This window comes from Cucurbita pepo, chromosome 3 (genome assembly GCF_057944985.1).
Source record: "Cucurbita pepo subsp. pepo isolate OVF chromosome 3, ASM5794498v1, whole genome shotgun sequence".
Lineage (NCBI taxonomy): Eukaryota > Viridiplantae > Streptophyta > Magnoliopsida > Cucurbitales > Cucurbitaceae > Cucurbita > Cucurbita pepo.
The window spans coordinates 17331376-17357897 of NC_141800.1; the positions used below are offsets into that span (position 1 = coordinate 17331376).

At 38.1% G+C, this 26522-nt stretch overlaps 3 protein-coding genes across 13 annotated transcripts; 1 reads left to right on the plus strand and 2 right to left on the minus strand.

The window, feature by feature from the left end:
• Nucleotides 1–439: 439 nt before the first annotated feature.
• LOC111789864 (uncharacterized) lies at nucleotides 440–7300 on the minus strand. 10 transcript variants are annotated; one of them, XR_002814393.2, is made up of 9 exons: nucleotides 7159–7300; nucleotides 6154–7089; nucleotides 5144–5587; nucleotides 4418–4940; nucleotides 2867–4053; nucleotides 2627–2768; nucleotides 2063–2538; nucleotides 1623–1684; nucleotides 440–1385 (listed from the first exon to the last, which is right to left on the minus strand). XR_002814393.2 is itself a non-coding variant. In XM_023670576.2 (6 exons), exons 1-5 carry the CDS (start codon nucleotides 6677–6679, stop codon nucleotides 2635–2637), a joined length of 2814 nt encoding a protein of 937 aa, XP_023526344.2. In that variant the 5' UTR covers nucleotides 6680–7252; the 3' UTR covers nucleotides 1947–2538; nucleotides 2627–2634. The 10 variants fall into 10 exon arrangements, 1 of the variants encoding a protein (XP_023526344.2); XR_002814394.2 differs by having other exon boundaries at nucleotides 6154–6722; nucleotides 7159–7284; XR_002814396.2 differs by having other exon boundaries at nucleotides 6154–6940; nucleotides 7159–7266.
• A 3407-nt stretch (nucleotides 7301–10707) lies between these two features.
• Nucleotides 10708–12037, plus strand: LOC111789906 (chaperone protein dnaJ 20, chloroplastic). Of its 2 annotated transcripts, none has more exons than XM_087122083.1 (2): nucleotides 10708–11224; nucleotides 11797–12037. In XM_087122083.1, the coding sequence occupies exons 1-2, from the start codon at nucleotides 10751–10753 to the stop codon at nucleotides 11842–11844; spliced, it is 522 nt and encodes a 173-aa protein (XP_086978209.1). In that variant the 5' UTR covers nucleotides 10708–10750; the 3' UTR covers nucleotides 11845–12037. The 2 variants fall into 2 exon arrangements, with proteins under 2 accessions (XP_086978209.1, XP_023526392.2); XM_023670624.2 differs by having other exon boundaries at nucleotides 10709–11224; nucleotides 11787–12037.
• Nucleotides 12038–13217: 1180 nt separating this feature from the next.
• Nucleotides 13218–16743, minus strand: LOC111791503 (uncharacterized). The gene is made up of 4 exons (XM_023672877.2): nucleotides 16221–16743; nucleotides 14951–15800; nucleotides 14390–14508; nucleotides 13218–14301 (listed from the first exon to the last, which is right to left on the minus strand). The coding sequence occupies exons 1-4, from the start codon at nucleotides 16296–16298 to the stop codon at nucleotides 14056–14058; spliced, it is 1293 nt and encodes a 430-aa protein (XP_023528645.2). The 5' UTR covers nucleotides 16299–16743; the 3' UTR covers nucleotides 13218–14055.
• Between the last annotated feature and the right edge of the window lie 9779 nt (nucleotides 16744–26522).

Sequence of the window (26522 nt, forward strand, 5' to 3'; positions counted from 1 at the left end):
AAATTCAACAAAAAATTTCATTAATGTGAAAACCGGCCGTTTTGATTCTTTGGAAACTCACTTAAAAACTTTTTAAAACCATTCCAAATTTTGTTAAACTAAAATATTTATAAACAAATATTAGATTTTTATATATATATATATATATAATTTTAATAATGTGGGGAGATAGATGCAAGTTTCCAAACTATATAAATTTATTTAAAATTTTGATAAAAAAAGATTTCCGTAAACAACTATCAAAGAGTAATTTAAAACTCTTTTTTTTTTTTTTTTTTAATTTAAGAGTATTAATGTGAAGCTTTAAATGTATTTTTTAAACAAAATATACAACTCATAATTATTTTCTATAATTTAGACAAAAAAAAAAAAAAAAAAAAAAACGGCCAATAATATCTCGGGGTTATTCAGAGTTCTTTAAAAATAAAAAAATAAAAAATAAATAAAAAGTTGTTTGTTAGATTTGCCATTAAGTCTTAATGACACAAATATTGGCAACAGAAGCATAAGAAACTGTATGTACAATTAAAGCAAGGTTTTGGAATTTAATCAAAGCCAAAGTAGATGCAAAAGATGCTTATCTTATATCCTATAACCAGATTATAGCATTGAGGATTTCAAGCTGAGGTTCAACACTATAAATTTGGTGCTCGGTTCCTTCAGAAACAATAGACCGAGCACGAAGCAAGGCATCGTCATCCACCTCATCCAAGTCGGAACCCGAGTTCAAAATCAAAGGCTGCAGCTCTCATACCGTAGTTTGGCAGCCTATCCTACCAAGAAATTATTCGAAAAGGAAAGAGGAGAAGAGAACAAACACCAGAGAAAAAGACTAAACAATTAAGTTTTGACCCAACCAAACCAGCAATCACATAAATTACCATCTCAAACTCAAATTCAAACAAAGAACGTTCTTCTCCGGGTCATACTTGACGTATCACATCTGTTACCCCCACAAACAATCCACACTCAATTTCATCAATCGAGATGGTATCCTTTCAAACTCAAAGACATTATTACTATTATGCTAATAGGAAACAAGAACTCAGACATTATGTGCTACAAAAAGAAGTTTATCATTCAAAGAAAAGAAAACCTGTAGGCACATGCATCGAGTATCATCATCATAGACTCATTGTCCAACATGCACTTTCTAGCTCCTTATATATATATTAGAGAATCCAAACCTATAGATTTCCCTATAATTATCTTCAACCAAGCAGTTACAGACAACATTACCTGCCATATATATATTTGCAACTCACCACGAATAAAAACGCTTCCAAGTGAGTCAGCCAATTCTGATCATACCCAGAAGGATGAAATTTTGATGCAATTTATCCCAGCAACATCTGGTTTCAACCGACCTTTAACAGTAGCTTTGCCTAACGAAAATAAAATTTGGGGATTGGAGGAAAAGAGGAAAGGGAAAGAGAGGAAAAAAAAAGGAAAAAAAGAAGAAAGAAGAGATATGAGGGAAGAAGATAACAGCACCACAGCAAAATTGTACGGCGTAAAAAAAAGTATATGAAGTTCCAAAGTATACTAATCATCGTGTAAATGATATCCAGGGCTTATAAATGGAAGCTTGCTGCTAATAACTTCCCACTGCAAAAGCATACCTTCGTGCAAACAAGAGAAAATCAACCCCGACAAACTTCGAATGACTTTCACACCGAATAACCTGCATGTGTATTGGATAGAACAGGTCCAATGCCCATTCAAATGAGTATTAAAATGAAACCCATGCATCGGCCACACATGAAAAGAACTTCTAGTGTGAGCACTATAAACCCTAACCTAAAACAGGAGGTATTATATTGATTGTGTATTGGAGGAGCCCTAGGAAATATAAACTCGAAACTCATAATGAGATCGACTCTTTACTCCCAACTACGGTTACCCTTTAAGAACCCACAAAGAAACTAATACAAGAAAAGAAAAAATAAAAAATAAAAGTGGCAATACCAACATACTTCAATTCCTAATGCAGCAATCCTTGTTCAAATAGACAGTGCTATCGAAAATTCACCACGTAAAGGAAGGTCATAGTTAAACATACATCAAGTAGTAAAAGAAGCTGGCTACAGATACTGGGTGTCTTGTCTCGTAGACAAAAGGACAGCAATACCAACATCAACCGAAAGAGACTCTGCTAACCTGCAAAAGATAATCAAAGACAAGAGACATGGATGAAAACTGAAAATCTGAGAACCCAAAGAAATGGAACAAATCTTCAATCATGTAGCCTCTTCCTCAAATGAAGCAATGATGCCCTTGAATACGTCAACAAGCCAGGCTGAAATAGCTGAGCATGAAATTTGACCCTGGTTATCAAGGTACTCAAGTCCGAAATAGTCAGCTATTCTCACGAGTCACAGTAAAGCATTTCCATATCAAATTTTAAAAGTAACTTAGTCTCCTCAACGTCATTCACCAGAAATTGCAACTGTATAAAGGTGACATCGAGCATCTACGGTCAGCATCATCAGCCAAGGAGAACGTGAAATATTACAACCTCCATTAAACTCTAACTTCCTGTGTTAACAACCAAGAACCTATTTGTGTCAACATAATTGCAATCAGAAAAAGGGAAACCCAAAAGAATCGCATTTGCTGATCTTACCAGCTAAATCAACTTTGCTCATCGTCAATTGTTTCCATTTTGCTTCGATCCTCAACATTAGAATATTGGGAATTTAACCCCTTTCTATCCTGATCATCTCCTGGCATATCGTCTATAAACTTTGAGAGACTAGCTTCATGCCCTGAAAATATCAATCCATATCCATCAATGTTTATATGCTTATGACTCTTTAATTGTTCATCAATATTTTGATATCTTCAACCAATTAATTGTCCTTACCTCCAACATGTTCTATTGTTGACTGCTCTCCATGTTTAAATTCATTTACCTCTGTACTTGGAGATAAATTACTTTCTCCATTTTCTCCTGACATTGACCAAGACCGCTGTCTTTCGTGATGCTTTGAATGTTCAGCTATGCATCCATTATCTATATCAGTAACACGAACATGAGGCTTATCTTCAGGAGAGAGTGATCTCCTTCTACGTTTTGATTTATTTTCGTCAGAACTGGTAGGAGACAGCCTGGTCCCTCTTTGATGCCTAGCCTCAGGAGATACAGATCTAGATGGCGTTCTATCATGATGCCTCAACTTTTTATCTCTGCTTCTATCTGATTTCTCCTTCCTGTGGTGCCTACCATCCACAGATTTTGACCTGGATCTCCTTCTGCTACGATGTTTTAGTTTTTCATCTCTAGTGCTATCCACCTTATTACTATCAAGGAGATGTTTACTTTCTGAAGAACTTGACCGAGATCGCCTTCTACCATGATATTTTGATGAAGTATCATCTACATCCTCCCTAGAGTTTGATCTAGACCGCCTTCTATGTTTAGAAATGTTCTTGTCCATGCTTCTAGGTGATGATCTTTTTTTGCTATGCTTGTCTTCGAGTGAAGCAGATCTTGACCGCCTTCTATCCCGAGTTTTTGATTTTCCATGTCGCGTATCATTAATTTTTTCATCAGAATGATGTTTAGTCTCAAGAGATTTAGACCTTGACCGTCTTCTATGTTTTAGTGTGTCAACATCATCCTTTCTTGGGGATGATCTGCTTTTCCCATGATGGCGACTAGGTGATCTTAAATCAGAACGATCTGATTTCCTACCTCTTTGTGGTGAACGTTCCCGCTGGTGATTGGGAGAATTGGAATCTTCTCTATATGATTTTCTTCTGCGAGGACTTATGCTTCTACTTCTATTTTTCCTTGAGACGGGTGAACGACGACTTCTTGATCTATCTAGATCTCGCCTTCTAGATCTTTCACTAGCATCTCTCACTTCTCTATAAGTCCTCCTATGATCTTCATACCTAGAATAATGACGAGATCTCACTGGTGATCTAGATCTATGATCTCTAGAGTGACGATATGGAGGTGAATAAGTTGGAGATCTCCGCCTGCTACGGTACTTGATAGGTGATTTTGATTTTGATTTTGATCTCTCCCTGGACAAGGAAGGTGACCTGCAAAGGGAAGGGGGAAATCAAAACTATGCTTATTAAGATGGAATGAACTCAATTTGAAGTATATAAAACCTGGACCGTATACACATGACACACAACACTAAAGAAAGGCATACAAGTTCATGAGCCATTACTTCCTACCAAGGCAAAAATATAGAGAAACAGAATAATGGGGTTAATGTTGTTTAATAAAGGATCGAGTTACCTAAGCCATCAATGCTCATTGCTTGCAAATTCAAGTATGTCAAATTTACGCAAGAACCCAGAGGTCCTTTTTCCTATTTAATTTTATAACTAGAGGCAGGGAATTAGTTATTTTACTTATAGCAGATGGTGCAGGATTAGTTGTTCCAGTATATCATACCTTGATTTTTCTTTTGTCTCAGTTTCTTCAGTCACAATTCCATCAACTTTAAGTTTTTTGCTTATTTCTGCGGCTCTAGCTGCTGCCAACTCTGTTGCGGACTTCATAGTTGCTGCACGATTAGCAGCCTGCTGAGCTGTCATAGTTTGCTGCATCAACAAAGCCTGCTGGAATTGCATTTGTTGCATGGCTACAGCTTGCTGCATCATCATCGGCAGAGAAGAAGAAGCAAGTGAAGGGTTCGCTGCAGCTGGTTTCTGTGGAAGTGACTTCGCCATCTCTACATTTAAAGGCCGACCTCCAACATCCATATTGTTCAATGCCAAAGCAGCAGTAGCTTCTTCAGGCTTTGAGTATTCTATGTAAGCAAAATGTTTTGAATCAGTAATGGTACACTCAACAACAGTTCCACAAAAACTAAAAAGTTGCTTCAGCTGTTCCACGGTGAGAAGTGGGCTAAGATTGCTAACTTGCAGCGTTCTCTTCAGAGCATCAGCAGCCTTCCCAGATTTGTCGGATGAACCTTGCCAGAGAAATATCCATAAATAACCAGAAGCTCATTAGGAAAAAGTATATATAGATTATGCAGTCTACAAGTTAAACAACAGTACATAAGAGAGCCAAAACACAAACCAATGCACTTGATCACACAGTAAGGTGCATTTGAGGGGAACAGTCACACAAATAAAAGAGTAAGCATTGAATTATCGCAAAAACTGAGAATACCAGAAGAGTCTTTTGCAGACTGAGCTTGTTGAGCTTGCACTTGAGCAGCATGGGCTTGAAGGGCTTGAGCAGCAACAATAGCCTGAGCAGCTGCCATAGCAGCAGCAGAAGGTGCCATAGGAACTTGACTGACAGTTCCCATGCTGGTTGTCGCAGCTATTGCAGTCATGAGCAAATTGTGAGGTGGATGATTTAACTTACAATCTGTTTTTGCACATTGACCATTAAGGTATTCTCGACATACTTCGCCAAGAGAGGCTCCAATTCCAGGCAAGATAGCACCACCAGAAGCACCAGCTACAATGCCTGGAATCATTCCCATCAACCCAGGAAATGCCCCCGAAACAGACCCTGAGTAATTAGGCATGTTGGGCATATTTTGATTAACCAAATTTGGAAATGACGATGCAGGAGCTAAACCCAGGAGTCCACCAGCACTTGTCCCTGGTTGGTGACAACAAATGGTTCGGTCATCAGATAGCGTTGCATTACTAAATGAAAGAAACTGATGATCCAGTAAGATATGAGGAAAGACAAAGCAATTAAGGATGACCAAGGAAACAAATTATCAATGTCTAATCAGTATCCGTATCATTTTTCCATTTCCCCTTCGCTCAAGCTTCATCCTTATTTCACTTTTATATTAAAAAATCTCAAGAACAAACACACAAATCATATGAAAAGAAGGGAAAAGCGCTGCCACACTTGCCACCCGGTTCATCCAGGCAGCCCATTCCAACTAACAGAGTGAAAAACGATTTCTTTTTCCCTCTATTTGGCATTCACATTCACTATCCTTCTTCTCCAACTCATTAATTCCGATGCATGAAAAATAATAACACAAGAATTTCATATCATCAAAATATCCTAATTAATTCTAAGTAACGCATGAAGCATTTGGGACTCAGGATATTGTATATACTTCATAGATTTTTTTTTTCCTCTTTGGACATAATATGTACCTGATAGATACAATAAGAACGCATGAACATTACATAATCATAGAGTACCTGCACTAAAGAACACTGGGAATGGACTACCCATGATTGATCTTCCGTTGCACTCAATATTAACCATATAATTTCCTCTTTTTGGCACCACATATGTGATCGTATATGTACCATCATTCATATCCTTCACAATGCCATCTTGCTCGGTTCCACCAACACCTACCCCAGGTAACACCTTTACTTTAATCTGTGCACCGCCATGGGGAACTTTCCTCCCGTCGACATCTTTAGTTACCACAGTAAAGGAAGCTGGCACACATGCTGTGCCCCCAGCTATGCCTGCTCCAGCTGCTGTGCATCTAGCAGGGTCTACAGGCCCAATGGGTTTGTGTTCCAAGTCCTCAGCATCTTCAAAATCACTATCTGAAGATGCTGCTTCTCTTGCAGGATTCTTATCTACGCCTTTAAAAGTAGCTTCGAAAGCAGCTTTGGCCGCTGCATCTTTTTCAGCCTCGCTCTTCAGTTTCGCCTCTTCAGCCTGCTTCATCCAGATTGGTTTCGCGACCACCAAGTTACGATCAGCCATCGAACCGAACTCTCCCCGATTATCAGGTTTGCAAATATCAAACCTTCAATCCAAAAAAAAACCTAAATCAAATCAACCCACCAACGCTTCCACAGCATCAAAATTTACGCCACGGCACTCAAATACAACAAAACAACTGAACCCAAACAGGTCAAGAAGTATATAAAATCTCAATGGCAGGGTATTGACGTTCAAACACCCAATCCCAACAGGAAATAACCCGCTCGTTTACAGAGAAGACTAAGTTTCGCCAATACTGTCCTGATAGTTGTTAGGTCGAACAAAAAACATAAAATCGAAGATTAATCCTTGTACTTGCCGGGAAAATTAAAGAACAACAGAGTGAGCAATCCCCTAATCTCCCAGGAACCAGTCAGTTAACCGATCGGCAAAGAGAAGGAGCCCTAGATCTGGTGGAAGTCGGACGAAGAGTAAACCAACGGCGCACTATCTATGAAGAATGTCGAAGGAAAACGTACCTATTTCAGCGACGGCGTTGAGATAGGGGCGCGCGATTGAATGGAGGGAACGTGGAGGGCAAGCGGCTCCTTTGAACCCCGGATTTTTCTCCTCTCTGCTTTCTAATCTTTTATATTCGTTAATTTACAAAATAAAAACAAATTTCTTCTAATTCAAAATAGTTTATTATCTAAAATGTTAATATACTTTATTTATTCTTAATTATGAATAAATACTTTTAAAATTAATCCAGCTTTTGGAAACTAAAAATTATGACTATATTCGTTATTAAGACCCAACTGATATCCTCCCTCGGTTACGCCCTGTCTGTATTACCATAGTCGTTCACTTGCTAGAACTCTCCAATGATTTGATACTGTCTTTCCACTCATCCCCGAGTATAAACACTTTGAGGTCAGGACACTTCAAACCACCGGGAAAGCCACAAAATGGCAAGTGACTTCCCTACTCAGATGTGACAAAACTAGCATCGACACTTCTTGCTTGAGCTAGGGGGAGCGCGCCCCAAACGTGGCCATCATGGCTCCAAACCGTCGTATTCTCTGAGTTACGTAGAGATCTGGAACGGACACTCTCTTGTCTTGGTCTACGTCCCTTTTTAGAAGCAAGAATTGGAAGCTTGTAATTCAATCCCGTGTTGAAGCTACACTTCAGCTAAATCCCAAGAAGAACGGCCTCTTTTTTAAATATAAAAGATATGGTGACTTTTGCTTGTTGGGCCATTAGAACCAACCAAAATTTGACACGTGTATCATTAGAAAAAATAAAAGCGTAATTTTTATTGGGCAAATAAAATATTTAACTAAATTTCAGCATGCATATTGTTTCTATTATTTAAAATTTGCATAGAAATCTTAGCCCGTATCGAAAAATATTTTATATGAATTATTTAATAGAAATCTAATCAATATATGTTTTTTTTGGCTTAAAGTCATTAGATGATAAATTAATGATAATGACAGATTAAAAATATTATTAACATTTTTACCTTTTAAATTTTATGTCTATTTAGTATTTTGTTTTAGAAAACAAACAGGGACGTCATTATATATATATATATATATATTTATATTTATTTTTTAAGAAAACGGATATTTATAAACTTATATATGAGGGGATTTTTAATTGCATTTTATTTCGTTCACGCAAAGTTTGGAGTCTAAGTTTTTTTTTAATAATATTGTTTAAACTATATATTATTTTTTTTATTTGTATTAAAACTATTTAAACCGCATCATTTGTTTTAATTATCAATAAATATAGACCATTTTAATAATAGAGACATACAACCTACAAATCCGTAAGACAAAGGATTGAATTAGTAAAAAATGGACAAATCTTATCCATCAAGTTATTAGTTCATAAAACTACGAGTTTTTTATGTCTTGTTTGGTTGACTTATCTGTAAATATTCCATAAATATCAATACTACAGCATGTTACATTCCACGAGCACGAATTATGTCACTCTCATTTATTTTAGTAGGCGCCTATTGGATTAACATCTTCTAAATCTTCTTCTTCGGTGGTTTTTTTCGTGCCTCACGTGCATCAGAGAGAGTCAAAGTCCCCGGGAAATCAGGGATGCAACCCTCTATTTGAGCAGCCAGCACTTGTACTACTTGAGAATGTTGAGTCCGTTGCGATTTCTGATCATGTGGCGATGAGGGTCTTTCTGACTCGTAAGAAACTCGCAGCCAGACGATGGCAAGCAAGACAAACTTGCCAAGTTTGATTGATATGTTGTATCAGTCCATCGATTTGACAGACCAACTAGGTAGGCATCAAGTAGTTGCCTAAATCGATCTCTTACCAACTCCTTTGCAGTAGATATTCTATTCGCACAAGTTAGTGTAACAAGAATGAAGTTCTTGATTCTGGTTCCCCTTCATTTGTCAGTGCTCAAAGTGAGGTTTGTCCCTTTCACGTATGCATGCTACTCTTGCTTTCTCGTCCTCGATCGTAGTTGGTCTTGCTTTCTCTTGTTGCTTAAGACGATCAGTTGCTTCTTTTAGCTACTTATGCCTGTTTGTTTTTTTTGCTCGACCATCTCTCTACACTCTTTTGAATTCATATTTTCATTTTTTCAAATAATTTGATCAAAATAATATATATATAATAGAGAGTGAAATATAAAATTGAGATTAAAAAGAAGAAAATATACCAACTAAAGAAATTATTAATATTTTGTTTAAAAAATACCTTTTAACTTTTGGAAGAGTTTAGAGACATCTTTAAATTAAAAAAAGTATATATTTATATACTTAATTCTGAGTATAACTTAACTGATTAAAGTATATATTTATTATAAAAAAAAGTCGAATATTTAACAAGTGTATTTTTTTATTGAAATTATAATATAAAATTATTAGGTTCATCAGCCTTTATGTAAAAACCCAGCAGATATTGTCCTATTTGAGCTTTCCCTCAAGGCTTTAAAACGCGTCTGCTAGTTTGTTCTCCTCTTCAATCAATGTGGAACATTGCAATCCACTAACGAGTGTATTTTTTTTATTGAAATTATAATATAAAATTATTAGGTTCATCAGCCTTTATGTAAAAACCTAGCAGATATTGTCCTATTTGGACTTTCCCTCAAGCCTTTAAAATGCGTCTGCTAGTTTGTTCTCCTCTTCAACGAATGTGGGACATTGCAATCCACCCTCCTGGGCCCAACGTCCTTACTGGCACACCGCCTCATGTCTACCCCCCTTTGGGGAACAGCGAGAAGGCTAGCACATCGTGCGGTGTCTGGCTCTGATACCATTTGTAACGATCCAGATCCACCGCTAGTAGATATTGTCCTCTTTGGGCTTTCCCTTTCGGGCTTCCCCTTAAGGCTTTAAAACGCGTCTGCTAGGGGAAGGTTTCCACACCCATATAAACGGTGGTTTGTTCTCCTCCCCAACCAATGTGTGACATCACACTTTAAATGAAAATGGTGTATTGTCAAGTGATTGTACACAAATTAAAATTTAAACTATTTTTTTTTTAATTATCATTTTAAAAATGGTGTATTATCAGGTGATTGTACTCAAATTCGGATTTAAACTATTAATTTTTTTTAAATGGTGTTTTTTTTAAATGATGTCTTGTCAAGTGATTATACTCAAATTAAAATTTAAAGTATCAATTTTAAAAAAATATTTATCATGTTTTTATTTTTTTTAAAATATATTTTTGTGGTTTAATTTAAGCTAGATTTTTTTTTATAATAATTTAGTTATAAAGTCATCACTTCTGTAGATCCGTATATAATTAAACTAATTAATGGATATGTTATATTAAATTATCGATTCCTATTTTTTTAACTAAAAAAATTGTTTTTAACAAGTTAAATTACCAAATTGCCCCTGACATTTGGTGTATCGTAAGTTAATTTAACATTTTACTACAATAAAATAAAATAAAAATTTTATTTAAAAAAAAAAGGAATATAGGGATAAAATTTATTAAAAAATAGAAAAATAGAAAAAGGATAAACTGTATATTTATTATTTTAAACTACATGTCGTACAAATGACTCATTTGGACGTCCAGTATAAATAGCAGAAATACAGAGGACGGAAGATAGACGGAGAGAAACAGAGAAATGCAGTGCTCCGATTTTACCTTCTCAGGGAGCGATTCACGCTTCTACATCCCTTCGAGCCCTAGCATTACTGGCCGGCGACCAATTACTGGCCACCGATCTGGTATTTTCTTTCCCAACACTCTTCCGTGCAACTTGATGCGCTTGCCGTCTCTTTCGATCCGAGCCAAGGCATCGTTCAACGAAGGAACTGTCTCCTCCGAGGTTGCCGATGGCTCCTTCTACGATTTGCTTGGTGTATCTGAGTCCGTATCCTTGGCGGAAATCAAGCACGCGTACAAGCAGCTCGCCCGGAAGTACCATCCGGACGTGTCGCCGATCGGCCGTGCGGAGGAGTATACGAAAAGGTTCATTCGTGTTCAGGAGGCGTACGAGACATTGTCAGATCCGAGGAGGAGAGCTCTGTATGATAGAGATATGGTTGGAGGTCTTCAGGTCACGTTCTCTGCTTTGAGACTATACGACGCCGATCAGGTACTAGTTCAGTCTACCGATTTTAATTTGTTTTCCGGTAATTTAGGGGTAATCTGGTTGAATGTTTGCGGATTTTGAAATCTCCTATATTGATTTTGTGTTTGCCCTTGCATTCGAGGTGATTTCGTGTTTAATTTCTCAGATGTTTTCCGGAGAGATTAAAATGAGTGAAGTATTTGATCTCAACGTATATTTGATTTTGGATTCTTTTGAGTGAGGAAATGAAACGTCGTTTTATTCTGCCTCCTGATTCTCTGTCTCTTTTTTTTTTTTTTTTTTTCTGATTGGTGGAGAGTGGTACTGTTTCTGTTGGAACAAGGTTCTTCCATTCGTTATCGTGATTTATTCTGTAGTTCAGAGATTGAATGGGATCGGTCAAGCTGATGATTTCTCGATAACTTACTCCAAATATGGAATTTCGTTACCTTTTCAACATCTTCTGTTTATATGCAACTTTTTCCACATAATTTTCTTTCAGTTTTCACTTTACTGTTTGTGTTCTAGCGAGTCTGTAGAAATCTTTTTCCTCCATATAGAATCTCCAAATTTGATTTGGATTCAGGAAGCTCCAGAGAAAAGTGGATGGAGGAGTTGTTGGCAATCTCAGATATCAGAATTGAAGAGAAGAAGCATGAACAAGGATTCGAGTCGAAATATGTCCTGGGGAGCTCGAATGCGCCGGCAAATGAATGAACAGGTCTGATGCAATTTTAGACTATCGAAACCACCATGTTTGACTTCAGTATATTCATACTGGAGCAACTTAAGTTTATAAATAATACGCCCAATTTGATAACAATAATTTTGTTGCTAGTTTTGTCGAAGTACCATTTTCCCCATTTCCTCTTACAATATGCTAATAAATTAATAAATTAAATATATATTTTTTAATTTTATAATCAAATAGTTCATTTCTCAAGATAAACTTTGTATATATTATTATTTTTCCACAGAAAATTTTCAACATCCTAATAGAATTATCAAATTACATGATTATTCATAATATATTTCCAATGTTGACCATATAATTTAAATATATAAAATTATCAAGTTATTAAACAATTAAACTTAAATTTAACGATAATAGTTGTAGTAGCAATGATAATAACAATAGAATTAAATAGTAACCCAAAAAAAAGAAACAGCTGGAACGGTACCGGCTATTTGCAGCCTTAGAAGAAAAAATACTCACTTCACATATATTTCACGGGATCAATAAATCTATCGAACATAGCTCAACCGTTTAACTTTAAAATATAAAAATCGAATCTTATTTAGGATCGGTCTATAAATGGTATATTTATGTTTTGAGTTATACACGGTCAATAATCGAGCAGCTGCAGCTGTTTGATGAATCAGAATCCGCCAGTTGGTTCCACAACTTTCTTTGTTAGGAGTTTAAAAAAAATTATGTCAAATAAGAATCACACGTGAATTTGGTGATAGATGACAAGTTGAAATGTCGAGTAAGTTGTAGAATTCTAACCTCGACATCGAGGAGACATTATAAATACGAGAGTCTACTTCTTTCATGAAAGGTAAGTTACTTAACATGTGCTTAAATCGACAATACTTTATGATCGAGACTACATAAAACATTAAAGCCCGTTAAGTAGAGCACCGTATCCGTGCAAGATCTCTTGTTTGACTAAATCTTTGCATCAAACCATTTTAAAACTCGTTTTTTTTCTTTACGAGACATCGATGTAAATGAAAAATATGTTAAATGTTTAATATGATATAAACCATTATTTTTATCTATTGTTGTATGTCTTTGATTGTGACTCGATAACTCTTTGTAACCCTTTTTTTTTTTACTCATCTTCATATGGAAGTTTTTCGCGTTAAAATTATTGGAATCTTATACTTAATTTTTATTGTTATTCATGGGAGAGAAACTTGAATATTACTCTTTTTTAATTTAACATTTGACTTACGTATATCAATATTTGAATCATCTCCATGTTCGTTAAACTAAACAAGAAAACGCTCGTTGGAAGAAGGTTACATATTTTTAGCTTTCCAACTTATGTTGGTGTGTAGGAGATAATGAAAAATAAGTAACTATGACTAAATTCTACACTCCTATGTCTCATAAATCTATCAAGGAGTTCCGTTCTAGAAATCTACCTTCCCTTTAAAAATGAAAGGGAATTGCATAATAAGCTCATGCATCTTGCCTACCGAGCAACCTCATAGGCTTGCAGTTTCCTTGGCTACATAAATGAATTGGGGATGTTCAGTGTTAATTGGTGAAAATATCATCTGAATCCCAGCCCGCCAAGCCAGTAGCGAGTTTGCGTGTCGATATCGAGCACGGAGCATTATCAATCACGTTAGTCACTTCAATTTGGATGTTTAATCAATATGGAACAACATTACGGTAGAGCGCAGATATCAACCGAGTCAATCGGCATTGCCTCAGCCCATACATACGGCGTCGTCGCTTCTATCTTGAACCCGTGTGACTTCAGCTTCTTCAATTTGGAAGCATTGCATATGCAGCAGCCAGCCCGCCAAACCAATAGCGAGTTTGTGTGTCGATATCGAGCATGGAGCATTATCAATCACGTTAGTCACTTCAATTTGGATGTTTAATCAATATGGAACAACGTACGGTAGAGCGCAGATATCAACTGAGTCAATCGGCATTGCCTCTGCCCATACATACGGCGGCGTCGTTTCCATCTCGAACCCGTGTGCCTTCAGCTTCTTCAATTTGGAAGCATTGCATATGCAGCAGCCAGCCCGCCAAACGTAGCGAGTTTGTGTGTCGATATCGAGCAAGGAGCATTATCAATCACGTTAGTCACTTCAATTTGGACGTTTAATCAATATGGAACAACATAAGGTAGAGCGCAGATATCAACCGAGTCAATCGGCATTGCCTCAGCCCATACATACGGCGGCGTCGTTTCCATTTCGAACCCGTGTGCCTTCAGCTTCTTCAATTTGGAAGCATTGCTGCTATGCAGCAGCCAGTCTTGGTCACAAAACTCTGACAAGTCCTCCATTTTGGGAACTAAATACGCCTGGCTTAAATGCTCCAAATCTGGATGTGGTGGCTTTGAGTGTACCTTTGACAATTTGGATCAACTTGTTAATAATTCTGTTCAACTTGTGTTCTTTACTATATGATTTAAGATCATGGGTATTGGCTGTTACCTGCCAATTTGAAGCAGCTGGTCCAGAAGATTGGCATGATTTTACCATCTTGTGGTTAACTCTAGGATGATCAGAGGAGGAAGTGAACCTTGCAGAGTTACTGGACAAATGGTCCATGGCTGTTGAAAAAGTAACCAAAAAATCAACAGTGAGGTAAAAAAACTGCCCGATTAACAAAAAAAATTACAAATTTTCATGTCAATAACCATTGCTAGCAATGAACGATATGAACGATATGAACCATATGAACGATATGAACGATATGAACCATATGAACCATATGAACGATATGAACGATATGAACGATATGAACGATATGAACCATATGAACGATATGAACGATATGAACGATATGAACGATATGAACGATATGAACCATATGAACCAAATGAACGATATGAACCATATGAACGGTATGAACGATGAACGATATGAACAAATGATCTCAAATCTTCATGACTAGTAGTAATCTCAAGAGGAACAGTTGCTCTTTCTAACCTGCACAGTTTCAAGAGGAGAGATCCAATGGATCTAATTTTAACACAACAACATTCAACTCACCAAAGATTCCATTGCCTTCAAAGTCCTTCCTCTTCACGAGATTTCGCATACTCGCAACAGATCGATGTCTATCCCTGAGAAGTTGTGATGTTATTATCGAATCAGCACTGGTATTGTCGTCTTCGTCGTAGCGTTCTTTTGTTTTTTCCAGGTTTCCAATCTTTTGTTCAAGTTTCTCCTTCTTTTTCTTCTTTTTATCTCTTTCTTTATCCTGCTTATCTTTGTCCTTGCTTTTTTCATCCCTCCCATTCCCTTTCCACTTCTTCCCTGAATCCACCCCATCTTTAACCATTGGCTGAACAGTCCCCATCCTACTAAACTTCGACGACGACTCCTCCTGTATTCCTCGATCGCCATGTTTTTCCACAAAACTTTCCTCATTCTCGTCCTTCGTCTTCCCTTCACCGAAACTCCGAGTGACCTTAGCCACTGATCTATCCATCCAACCATCTCTCTCTGGAAGACAAACAGACAACTTCTCCCCCAAAAGGTTCCTAAATCCACTGTTACCGTCCTCGGTCCTCCTCCTCGGCAACTCGGGCACAATTTTGAAGGCACTAAATTTTTCAGGCAGGTGGCTACCATAACTAGACTCGCCTTCACTATAACCAGCTGACTGTCCAGCATGTTTCTTCCCGGTTAGCCTGCAGTTATCCTCGACTTCAAGATCTTTCTGGTCGAGGAACTGTCGTTTGTGACAGTGGATTTTATCCGAAAGTTTTGACTCGTCCAAGGTTCTAGCTTTATCTTTAACTCTGTCTTTCTCCCTGTCTCTTTTATCTCCATTCCTGCTTTTTCCCTTTTCTTTGTGATCCCTCTTCTCCTTTTTCCTCTTCTTTTTATGCTTATCCTTTTTGTCAAAAGAATAAATCAATGAGCATAAAATAAGAACACACACAAAAACGAGCAACTGGCTACATATCATGTCAACAACCTTTAATGTCTTACTCTGATGAACTCTGATTGTAATTGGTAAGACAAACAAAAGTAGGAACAAAAAGAAGACATCCCACAGATTGACAACAAGATGATTAACAAAAAGCACAACGATTTTATGAACATATCCCATAAAAATTTTTAAGTAAGAAACTAATTGCAAATCAATGCAAACCCAGCAATCATCCAATTACCAGAGGAAAACATGCAAGAACAGTCACTTTCAATCTTATGATTAGCACATGCTAGAAAAGAGCAGCTCATGGGAGCTTCAATTCAATCAATTCATTACACAGACATGGTTTAGTATGATCTGAAGGGAAGTTTGCTCAACCTTTTTGGCTAGGTCTAGATCCTGTATGCTAGCTTTCTTTTCATAACCAGGTGGTGGAAATGGAAAGCATCGCGACATTGTAACGACCAAGAACAAAAATCGCCTTTGAGAAAGAAGAATTCTCGAATTACTTCACTTTTTCTTGTTTGGAATGAAGTAAGTTCGTTCCCTCCTCTGCCCATGCAGTAATTTCTGAGCTCCTACCAGAAATTCTCCCATTCAGCGGAAGGTCTTTCTCAAATTCGTTGTAGGAACCTAAGCTTCTTCAGTATGCCAAACTCATGAAAACTAAGCTTCTTCGCATGAAAATTTGCACAAAAAAGGGAAAAACTATGTTAATCCAAATGGCTTCTTCAGTATGAAAAGTGGACCGCTGTAACCCAGTCTTCTAAGAAGTGCTCTTAGCCAGTCAAGAACAAGAAAATCCTCCTTGAATCCAGAGTCCATGGCAAAAATCATCCCCTTCTGAAGATCAAAATCCAATAACTCCAGAAACTTTATGTTCCACAGATCTGTTTCCCCAAATTTGTTGAAGGTAATAATAGAGTTTGAATGAGTTACTGCCGAAGAGAAGGAGGAGGTGAATTCAATTTCATCCACACAAATCTCAACCAACTCCGGGAATCTCCCTATAAAAGGACCTCCCTCCCCATCATTCAAATCACTCCTCCTCTCAATCTCACTTCAGTTTTCTGTTGTCACCAACAACTGGTATCAGAGCAATCTTGCAGCAGCAAAAAATGGCAGCAGAAAAACAAGTTGAGAGCTACGTTCAGCCCGCCATCCCGAGGTTCGATGGTCACTATGATCATTGGGCGATGTTGATGGAAAATTTTCTCAGATCAAAGGAGTTCTTTGATATGGTGGAGACGGGTTATGAAGAGCCAAATGAAGGCGAGGTACTCTCAGCTGGTCAACAGCAACTGTTGGCAGCATCGAAGTTGAAGGACCTGAAGGTCAAGAACTATTTATTTCAGTCAATTGATAGGACTATCTTGGAAACAATGCTTCAGAAGAAGACATCCAAGGAAATTTGGGATTCTATGAGGAGGAAGTATCAAGGCTCAACGAAAGTAAAACGTGCTCAACTACAAGCCGTCAGAAGAGACTTTGAAATTCTCCAAATGCAAAAGGGAGAAACGGTGAATGATTATATTGGCAAGGTTATAAGTCTTGCAAGTAAAATGAGGATGCATGGTGGTTCAATCACGGAGGTTGCGGTCGTAGAAAAGATTTTGCGATCACTAACTCCAAAGTTCGATTACATTGTATGTTCTATCGAAGAAGCAAACAATGTCGAAGAGATGCAAATAGATGAACTCCAAAGCTCCCTGTTAGTACATGAGCAGAGGCTCAATCGTACAAGTGCAATAGAGGAGATGACAGCCTTAAAAATATCCACACCAGGTGAAGCTTCAAGCCCTAGAGGTAGAGGGCAAAGAAGAGGCAGAGGTCGTGGGAGAGGCAGTCGAGAAAGAAGTGGAGATGTTGGCAGGTCAGCAGACCTAGTCAGAAATGATTATGAAAACAAAGGCAAGAGACACTTTGACAAGTCTAAGGTGGAATGCTACAGATGTGGACGCCTTGGACATTACAAAAATGAATGCTATACCAGGCTCCAAAAGGAGAAAAGAGATCAATCCAATTTTGTGGAGAGAAGAGAAGAAGAAACATTATTAATGTCATTCCATGCTATGAAGGTTGCAGATCAAGGTGTATGGGTCGTAGACTCTGGATGCAGCAATCATATGACAGGTTGTAAGGAATTCTTCTCAACTCTAGATGAAAATTTTCATACTACGGTTTCTCTCGGAAACAATTCAACTCTCCAAGTGATGGGGAAAGGAACCGTAGATATCAAGACTAGAAATGGCTTTGTAGAGTCTATTTCTAATGTATTCTACATTCCTGATCTGAAGGCCAACTTACTTAGTATCGGTCAGTTACAAGAAAAGGGGTATGTGATCACATTCCAAAATGATGAATGTGAAATTTATGACTCCAAAAGAGGATCGATTGCTAAGATGAAGATGACCACCAACCGTCTATATCCGTTGACGTTAAATATCGTTGCCAAAAGTTTGATGGTGAAGAAAGAAGATACCACATGGCTTTGGCATTTTAGGTATGGTCATCTACACTTCAAAGGATTAAAGACGTTGTCCTCAAAGAAGATGGTAACTGGGTTGCCAGATATTACTCCACCAACGGAAATTTGCGAGAGCTGTGTAGTAGCAAAACATGAAAGAAACTCTTTTTCATCCGGAAAATCAAGAAGAGCTCAAGCAATTTTGGAGTTGATTCATTCGGACATATATGGTCCCATCTCTCCAGCATCAAATGGTAACAAGAAATATTTCATGACCCTCATCGATGATTTTAGTCGAAAAACATGGACTTATTTCTTGCACGCCAAATTAGAAGCCTTTGATTGCTTCAAAAAATTTTGTGCTACTATGAAGACGGAAACTGGAAGAAGAATCAAGGCTTTAAGAACTGACAGAGGTGGAGAGTTCTGCTCGAACGAGTTTACTAAATTTTGTGAAGAGAAGGGCATACGGAGGCAGTTAACAACAGCATATACACCACAACAAAATGGTGTGGCCGAAAGGAAAAACAGGACCATTCTCAACATGGTTCGAAGTTTACTAAATAAAGGAGAAGTCCCGAAGGAATTCTGGCCAGAAGCTGTCGTGTGGTCCGTTCACATTCTCAACCGGAGTCCTACCTTTTCTGTTAGAGATATGACTCCACAAGAAGCATGGAGCGGAAGAAAACCTGCAGTAGACCACTTTAGAATCTTTGGGTGCATAGCATATGCACACGTTCCTGATGAGAAAAGGAAGAAACTTGAAGACAAGAGTTTGAAGTGTGTGTTCCTTGGAGTAAGCGAGACCTCTAAGGCGTACAAGCTCTACGATCCTTTGACAAAGAAGGTGGTGGTTAGTCGTGATGTAGTCTTTGACGAAACGAAGACTTGGACATGGGAAGAAAAGATCACTGTGAATCAGCAGATTCCTGTAGATCTTGAAGAAGAACAAATTGAAGCCCCGATTCAGCCTCACTTTGAGCATGGAGAGAGCTCATCACAAGCTCAACAAGAAGAACCAGTAGAAGAAGATCATGATCATAATCAAAGAAATCCAAGAACAAGAAAGAGACCAAATTGGATGATTGATTATGAGATGGACTATGAATCAAGTGATAGCGGTTATTTTGCATTCTTTATGGATAGTGATCCAATTGTCTATGAAGAAGCGGTAAAGGAGAAGAAATGGAAGGAAGCTATGGACAGTGAAATCAAATCCATAGAGAAGAACAAGACTTGGGAGCTCACCGATCTTCCTAGAGGACAGAAAACAATCGGAGTAAAATGGGTTTTCAAAACCAAGTTGAATGAAAACGGTGAGGTGGATAAGTACAAAGCGCGACTTGTTGCAAAAGGATACAAGCAAAAGTATGGAATTGATTATAAGGAGGTATTTGCACCAGTGGCACGTCAAGACACTATCAGGCTCATAATTTCTATTGCAGCACAGAAATCTTGGCCTATTTATCAACTTGATGTGAAATCGGCCTTCTTACATGGAGAGCTTCAAGAAGAGGTATATGTGGAGCAACCAGAAGGTTTTGTTAAAAAAGGCAAAGAGGAACAAGTATACAAGTTGAAGAAAGCTTTGTATGGTTTGAAGCAAGCTCCGAGGGCATGGTACAGTCGCATTGATTCTCATTTTGAAAAGATGGGATTCACTAAATGCCCGTATGAACATACGTTGTATGTGAAAACTAAAAAGGGAGGTAACATTATCATTATTTGCTTATACGTTGATGATTTAATATTTACTGGCAATAATGAAGAAATGTTTGAATTTTTTAAGAAGAGCATGATGAAGAAATTTGAAATGACAGATCTTGGCTTGATGAGATATTTTCTTGGAGTAGAAGTTACTCAAACTCCCGCAGGTAACTTTATCTGTCAGAAGAAGTATGCTCAAGAATTACTTGAAAGATTTAAATTGGATGAGCGCACAGTTGGAACTCCATCAGAATTGGGTTTAAAGTTGCACAAGGATATTGACGGGCGAGAGGTTGATAATAGGTACTTCAAACAAATTGTGGGAAGTTTGATGTACCTAACTTCAACAAGACCAGACATCATGTATGCGGTTAGTATGATAAGTCGTTACATGGAGCATCCAACGGAAAAACATCTCAATGCAGCAAGAAGGATACTTCGTTATGTGAGAGGAACCTTTGATTTGGGGGTATTCTACAAGAAAGGAGATGATCCGAAGATGGTTGGCTATACAGATAGCGACTATGCAGGTGATATAGACGATCGTAAAAGTACTTTAGGAAGTATTTTCATGATGAGTTCAGGAGCTATTTGCTGGTCTTCAAAGAAGCAACCTATTGTAACACTCTCAACTACAGAAGCAGAATTTGTGGCAGCAGCAGCATGCTCATGCCAAGCAATTTGGTTAAGAAAAATGCTTGAAATTCTTAATCAGAAGCAACCAGGTACGACGGTTATATATTGTGATAATATGTCAACTATTAAGTTGTCTAAAAATCCTGTGTTGCATGGAAGGAGCAAGCACATCGATGTTCGATTTCATTTCTTGCGTGATTTGTGTAAAGAAGGCATTATTGAACTCAACTTTTGCCGAAGTGATGAACAAATCGCAGACCTATTCACAAAGCCCTTGAAACAACCATTGTTCGAGAAGCTTAGAAGAAAGATGGGGATGTGCAGAATCCAAGATGTATATCAAGATGACGAAGTGAAGTCCTAAACTGATTTCCGCAGAATTCAGTTTAAGGGAGGGTGTTGAAGGTAATAATAGAGTTTGAATGAGTTACTGCCGAAGAGAAGGAGGAGGTGAATTCAATTTCATCCACACAAATCTCAACCAACTCCGGGAATCTCCCTATAAAAGGACCTCCCTCCCCATCATTCAAATCACTCCTCCTCTCAATCTCACTTCAGTTTTCTGTTGTCACCAACAACTGGTATCAGAGCAATCTTGCAGCAGCAAAAAATGGCAGCAGAAAAACAAGTTGAGAGCTACGTTCAGCCCGCCATCCCGAGGTTCGATGGTCACTATGATCATTGGGCGATGTTGATGGAAAATTTTCTCAGATCAAAGGAGTTCTTTGATATGGTGGAGACGGGTTATGAAGAGCCAAATGAAGGCGAGGTACTCTCAGCTGGTCAACAGCAACTGTTGGCAGCATCGAAGTTGAAGGACCTGAAGGTCAAGAACTATTTATTTCAGTCAATTGATAGGACTATCTTGGAAACAATGCTTCAGAAGAAGACATCCAAGGAAATTTGGGATTCTATGAGGAGGAAGTATCAAGGCTCAACGAAAGTAAAACGTGCTCAACTACAAGCCGTCAGAAGAGACTTTGAAATTCTCCAAATGCAAAAGGGAGAAACGGTGAATGATTATATTGGCAAGGTTATAAGTCTTGCAAGTAAAATGAGGATGCATGGTGGTTCAATCACGGAGGTTGCGGTCGTAGAAAAGATTTTGCGATCACTAACTCCAAAGTTCGATTACATTGTATGTTCTATCGAAGAAGCAAACAATGTCGAAGAGATGCAAATAGATGAACTCCAAAGCTCCCTGTTAGTACATGAGCAGAGGCTCAATCGTACAAGTGCAATAGAGGAGATGACAGCCTTAAAAATATCCACACCAGGTGAAGCTTCAAGCCCTAGAGGTAGAGGGCAAAGAAGAGGCAGAGGTCGTGGGAGAGGCAGTCGAGAAAGAAGTGGAGATGTTGGCAGGTCAGCAGACCTAGTCAGAAATGATTATGAAAACAAAGGCAAGAGACACTTTGACAAGTCTAAGGTGGAATGCTACAGATGTGGACGCCTTGGACATTACAAAAATGAATGCTATACCAGGCTCCAAAAGGAGAAAAGAGATCAATCCAATTTTGTGGAGAGAAGAGAAGAAGAAACATTATTAATGTCATTCCATGCTATGAAGGTTGCAGATCAAGGTGTATGGGTCGTAGACTCTGGATGCAGCAATCATATGACAGGTTGTAAGGAATTCTTCTCAACTCTAGATGAAAATTTTCATACTACGGTTTCTCTCGGAAACAATTCAACTCTCCAAGTGATGGGGAAAGGAACCGTAGATATCAAGACTAGAAATGGCTTTGTAGAGTCTATTTCTAATGTATTCTACATTCCTGATCTGAAGGCCAACTTACTTAGTATCGGTCAGTTACAAGAAAAGGGGTATGTGATCACATTCCAAAATGATGAATGTGAAATTTATGACTCCAAAAGAGGATCGATTGCTAAGATGAAGATGACCACCAACCGTCTATATCCGTTGACGTTAAATATCGTTGCCAAAAGTTTGATGGTGAAGAAAGAAGATACCACATGGCTTTGGCATTTTAGGTATGGTCATCTACACTTCAAAGGATTAAAGACGTTGTCCTCAAAGAAGATGGTAACTGGGTTGCCAGATATTACTCCACCAACGGAAATTTGCGAGAGCTGTGTAGTAGCAAAACATGAAAGAAACTCTTTTTCATCCGGAAAATCAAGAAGAGCTCAAGCAATTTTGGAGTTGATTCATTCGGACATATATGGTCCCATCTCTCCAGCATCAAATGGTAACAAGAAATATTTCATGACCCTCATCGATGATTTTAGTCGAAAAACATGGACTTATTTCTTGCACGCCAAATTAGAAGCCTTTGATTGCTTCAAAAAATTTTGTGCTACTATGAAGACGGAAACTGGAAGAAGAATCAAGGCTTTAAGAACTGACAGAGGTGGAGAGTTCTGCTCGAACGAGTTTACTAAATTTTGTGAAGAGAAGGGCATACGGAGGCAGTTAACAACAGCATATACACCACAACAAAATGGTGTGGCCGAAAGGAAAAACAGGACCATTCTCAACATGGTTCGAAGTTTACTAAATAAAGGAGAAGTCCCGAAGGAATTCTGGCCAGAAGCTGTCGTGTGGTCCGTTCACATTCTCAACCGGAGTCCTACCTTTTCTGTTAGAGATATGACTCCACAAGAAGCATGGAGCGGAAGAAAACCTGCAGTAGACCACTTTAGAATCTTTGGGTGCATAGCATATGCACACGTTCCTGATGAGAAAAGGAAGAAACTTGAAGACAAGAGTTTGAAGTGTGTGTTCCTTGGAGTAAGCGAGACCTCTAAGGCGTACAAGCTCTACGATCCTTTGACAAAGAAGGTGGTGGTTAGTCGTGATGTAGTCTTTGACGAAACGAAGACTTGGACATGGGAAGAAAAGATCACTGTGAATCAGCAGATTCCTGTAGATCTTGAAGAAGAACAAATTGAAGCCCCGATTCAGCCTCACTTTGAGCATGGAGAGAGCTCATCACAAGCTCAACAAGAAGAACCAGTAGAAGAAGATCATGATCATAATCAAAGAAATCCAAGAACAAGAAAGAGACCAAATTGGATGATTGATTATGAGATGGACTATGAATCAAGTGATAGCGGTTATTTTGCATTCTTTATGGATAGTGATCCAATTGTCTATGAAGAAGCGGTAAAGGAGAAGAAATGGAAGGAAGCTATGGACAGTGAAATCAAATCCATAGAGAAGAACAAGACTTGGGAGCTCACCGATCTTCCTAGAGGACAGAAAACAATCGGAGTAAAATGGGTTTTCAAAACCAAGTTGAATGAAAACGGTGAGGTGGATAAGTACAAAGCGCGACTTGTTGCAAAAGGATACAAGCAAAAGTATGGAATTGATTATAAGGAGGTATTTGCACCAGTGGCACGTCAAGACACTATCAGGCTCATAATTTCTATTGCAGCACAGAAATCTTGGCCTATTTATCAACTTGATGTGAAATCGGCCTTCTTACATGGAGAGCTTCAAGAAGAGGTATATGTGGAGCAACCAGAAGGTTTTGTTAAAAAAGGCAAAGAGGAACAAGTATACAAGTTGAAGAAAGCTTTGTATGGTTTGAAGCAAGCTCCGAGGGCATGGTACAGTCGCATTGATTCTCATTTTGAAAAGATGGGATTCACTAAATGCCCGTATGAACATACGTTGTATGTGAAAACTAAAAAGGGAGGTAACATTATCATTATTTGCTTATACGTTGATGATTTAATATTTACTGGCAATAATGAAGAAATGTTTGAATTTTTTAAGAAGAGCATGATGAAGAAATTTGAAATGACAGATCTTGGCTTGATGAGATATTTTCTTGGAGTAGAAGTTACTCAAACTCCCGCAGGTAACTTTATCTGTCAGAAGAAGTATGCTCAAGAATTACTTGAAAGATTTAAATTGGATGAGCGCACAGTTGGAACTCCATCAGAATTGGGTTTAAAGTTGCACAAGGATATTGACGGGCGAGAGGTTGATAATAGGTACTTCAAACAAATTGTGGGAAGTTTGATGTACCTAACTTCAACAAGACCAGACATCATGTATGCGGTTAGTATGATAAGTCGTTACATGGAGCATCCAACGGAAAAACATCTCAATGCAGCAAGAAGGATACTTCGTTATGTGAGAGGAACCTTTGATTTGGGGGTATTCTACAAGAAAGGAGATGATCCGAAGATGGTTGGCTATACAGATAGCGACTATGCAGGTGATATAGACGATCGTAAAAGTACTTCAGGAAGTATTTTCATGATGAGTTCAGGAGCTATTTGCTGGTCTTCAAAGAAGCAACCTATTGTAACACTCTCAACTACAGAAGCAGAATTTGTGGCAGCAGCAGCATGCTCATGCCAAGCAATTTGGTTAAGAAAAATGCTTGAAATTCTTAATCAGAAGCAACCAGGTACGACGGTTATATATTGTGATAATATGTCAACTATTAAGTTGTCTAAAAATCCTGTGTTGCATGGAAGGAGCAAGCACATCGATGTTCGATTTCATTTCTTGCGTGATTTGTGTAAAGAAGGCATTATTGAACTCAACTTTTGCCGAAGTGATGAACAAATCGCAGACCTATTCACAAAGCCCTTGAAACAACCATTGTTCGAGAAGCTTAGAAGAAAGATGGGGATGTGCAGAATCCAAGATGTATATCAAGATGACGAAGTGAAGTCCTAAACTGATTTCCGCAGAATTCAGTTTAAGGGAGGGTGTTGAAGGTAATAATAGAGTTTGAATGAGTTACTGCCGAAGAGAAGGAGGAGGTGAATTCAATTTCATCCACACAAATCTCAACCAACTCCGGGAATCTCCCTATAAAAGGACCTCCCTCCCCATCATTCAAATCACTCCTCCTCTCAATCTCACTTCAGTTTTCTGTTGTCACCAACAAAATTATGAATCACTGCCAACAGGTTTGATTATACAGTGCCATCCTCTCCCACTCCATTCTCATCAGTGTCCGCCGTCGTTTCTAAGTCAAGGATTGAAGTGAAACTTTAAAGCTCAGCAATGTCAAATCCTCGAGGTCACATCCTGGTAAACCTGGATCTTACTAAGTCAATCCCCGCGCTGAAGCAAACACTCAACGATTCAAAATTCCAGAGAGCTAATAAAACAGGAAACAAAGAGAATCAAGTGCTTCTTCAATGAGTGTGGCAGATTAGTTAGAATCGAGTCTAGAAATCCAATAGCAATGGAATTTTTGATCGGATTCGGCAAAAACACACTGAGAATTGAGAAGAACATTCAACAACTTCGCTCTCGATTGACGAACACGGTAGAAGAAAAATGGCGCAATATGAACATCGATAATCACTTCAATCTTCGCACGAGTCCAAAATTCGTGAGGGTTCTAAAATTTTCCTCTGTTTTAGCAATGGAGACGGACTGGAGTTGTTCAGCTCAAGAATTTCAATCGGGAAAGAGAGAAATGGAGAAGATGCGATCATGGAAACAGTGACAGATAGTGATGAACAAGAACAAGAACAAGAAGAAGAATAATTAGGAGAAGCAAAAATGGCGTTTGGACGAATCGCGAGAGAAAATTGACGAGTGACAGTTCTGACCGAAGAAAGAAAAAAAAAAAAAAAAAAGAGCAAAACTTGGTGCTGAGTGCAGTCTCGTCACGTGGCCCAATCATATTTTGCCACGTGTAAACCTTTTTTCCCCCGGTTTTTCCTCCATATTCTTTAAATATTTTATTTTCCTATTTTCTTAAAAATTTTCTTATTTCATATTAATTTTAAACTCTATATTTTCAATAAAAATAAAATAAATTATATACATGAAAAAAGAAAAAAAATAATATACAACAAAAATAAAAATATTTAACGTAAATAACAAAGTTAAGAGGTTTTTATTAATTATTATTATTATTATT

Excerpts from the sequence above, each read along its gene's own strand:
- LOC111789906 (XM_023670624.2), top strand. The coding sequence starts at position 10,751 with ATGCAGTGCTCCGATTTTACCTTCTCAGGGAGCGATTCACGCTTCTAC. Across the intron at positions 11,225-11,786 it reads GACTATACGACGCCGATCAG|GAAGCTCCAGAGAAAAGTGG; the intron begins GTACTAGTTCAG and ends ATTTGGATTCAG.
- LOC111791503 (XM_023672877.2), bottom strand. The coding sequence starts at position 16,298 with ATGTCGCGATGCTTTCCATTTCCACCACCTGGTTATGAAAAGAAAGCT. Across the intron at positions 15,801-16,220 it reads ATCTAGACCTAGCCAAAAAG|GATAAGCATAAAAAGAAGAG; the intron begins GTTGAGCAAACT and ends TTTGACAAAAAG. Across the intron at positions 14,302-14,389 it reads CAGCTGCTTCAAATTGGCAG|GTACACTCAAAGCCACCACA; the intron begins GTAACAGCCAAT and ends AAATTGTCAAAG.
- LOC111789864 (XM_023670576.2), bottom strand. The coding sequence starts at position 6,679 with ATGGCTGATCGTAACTTGGTGGTCGCGAAACCAATCTGGATGAAGCAG. Across the intron at positions 5,588-6,153 it reads CCCAGTGTTCTTTAGTGCAG|GGACAAGTGCTGGTGGACTC; the intron begins GTACTCTATGAT and ends GTCACCAACCAG. Across the intron at positions 2,769-2,866 it reads AACAATAGAACATGTTGGAG|GGCATGAAGCTAGTCTCTCA; the intron begins GTAAGGACAATT and ends TGATATTTTCAG.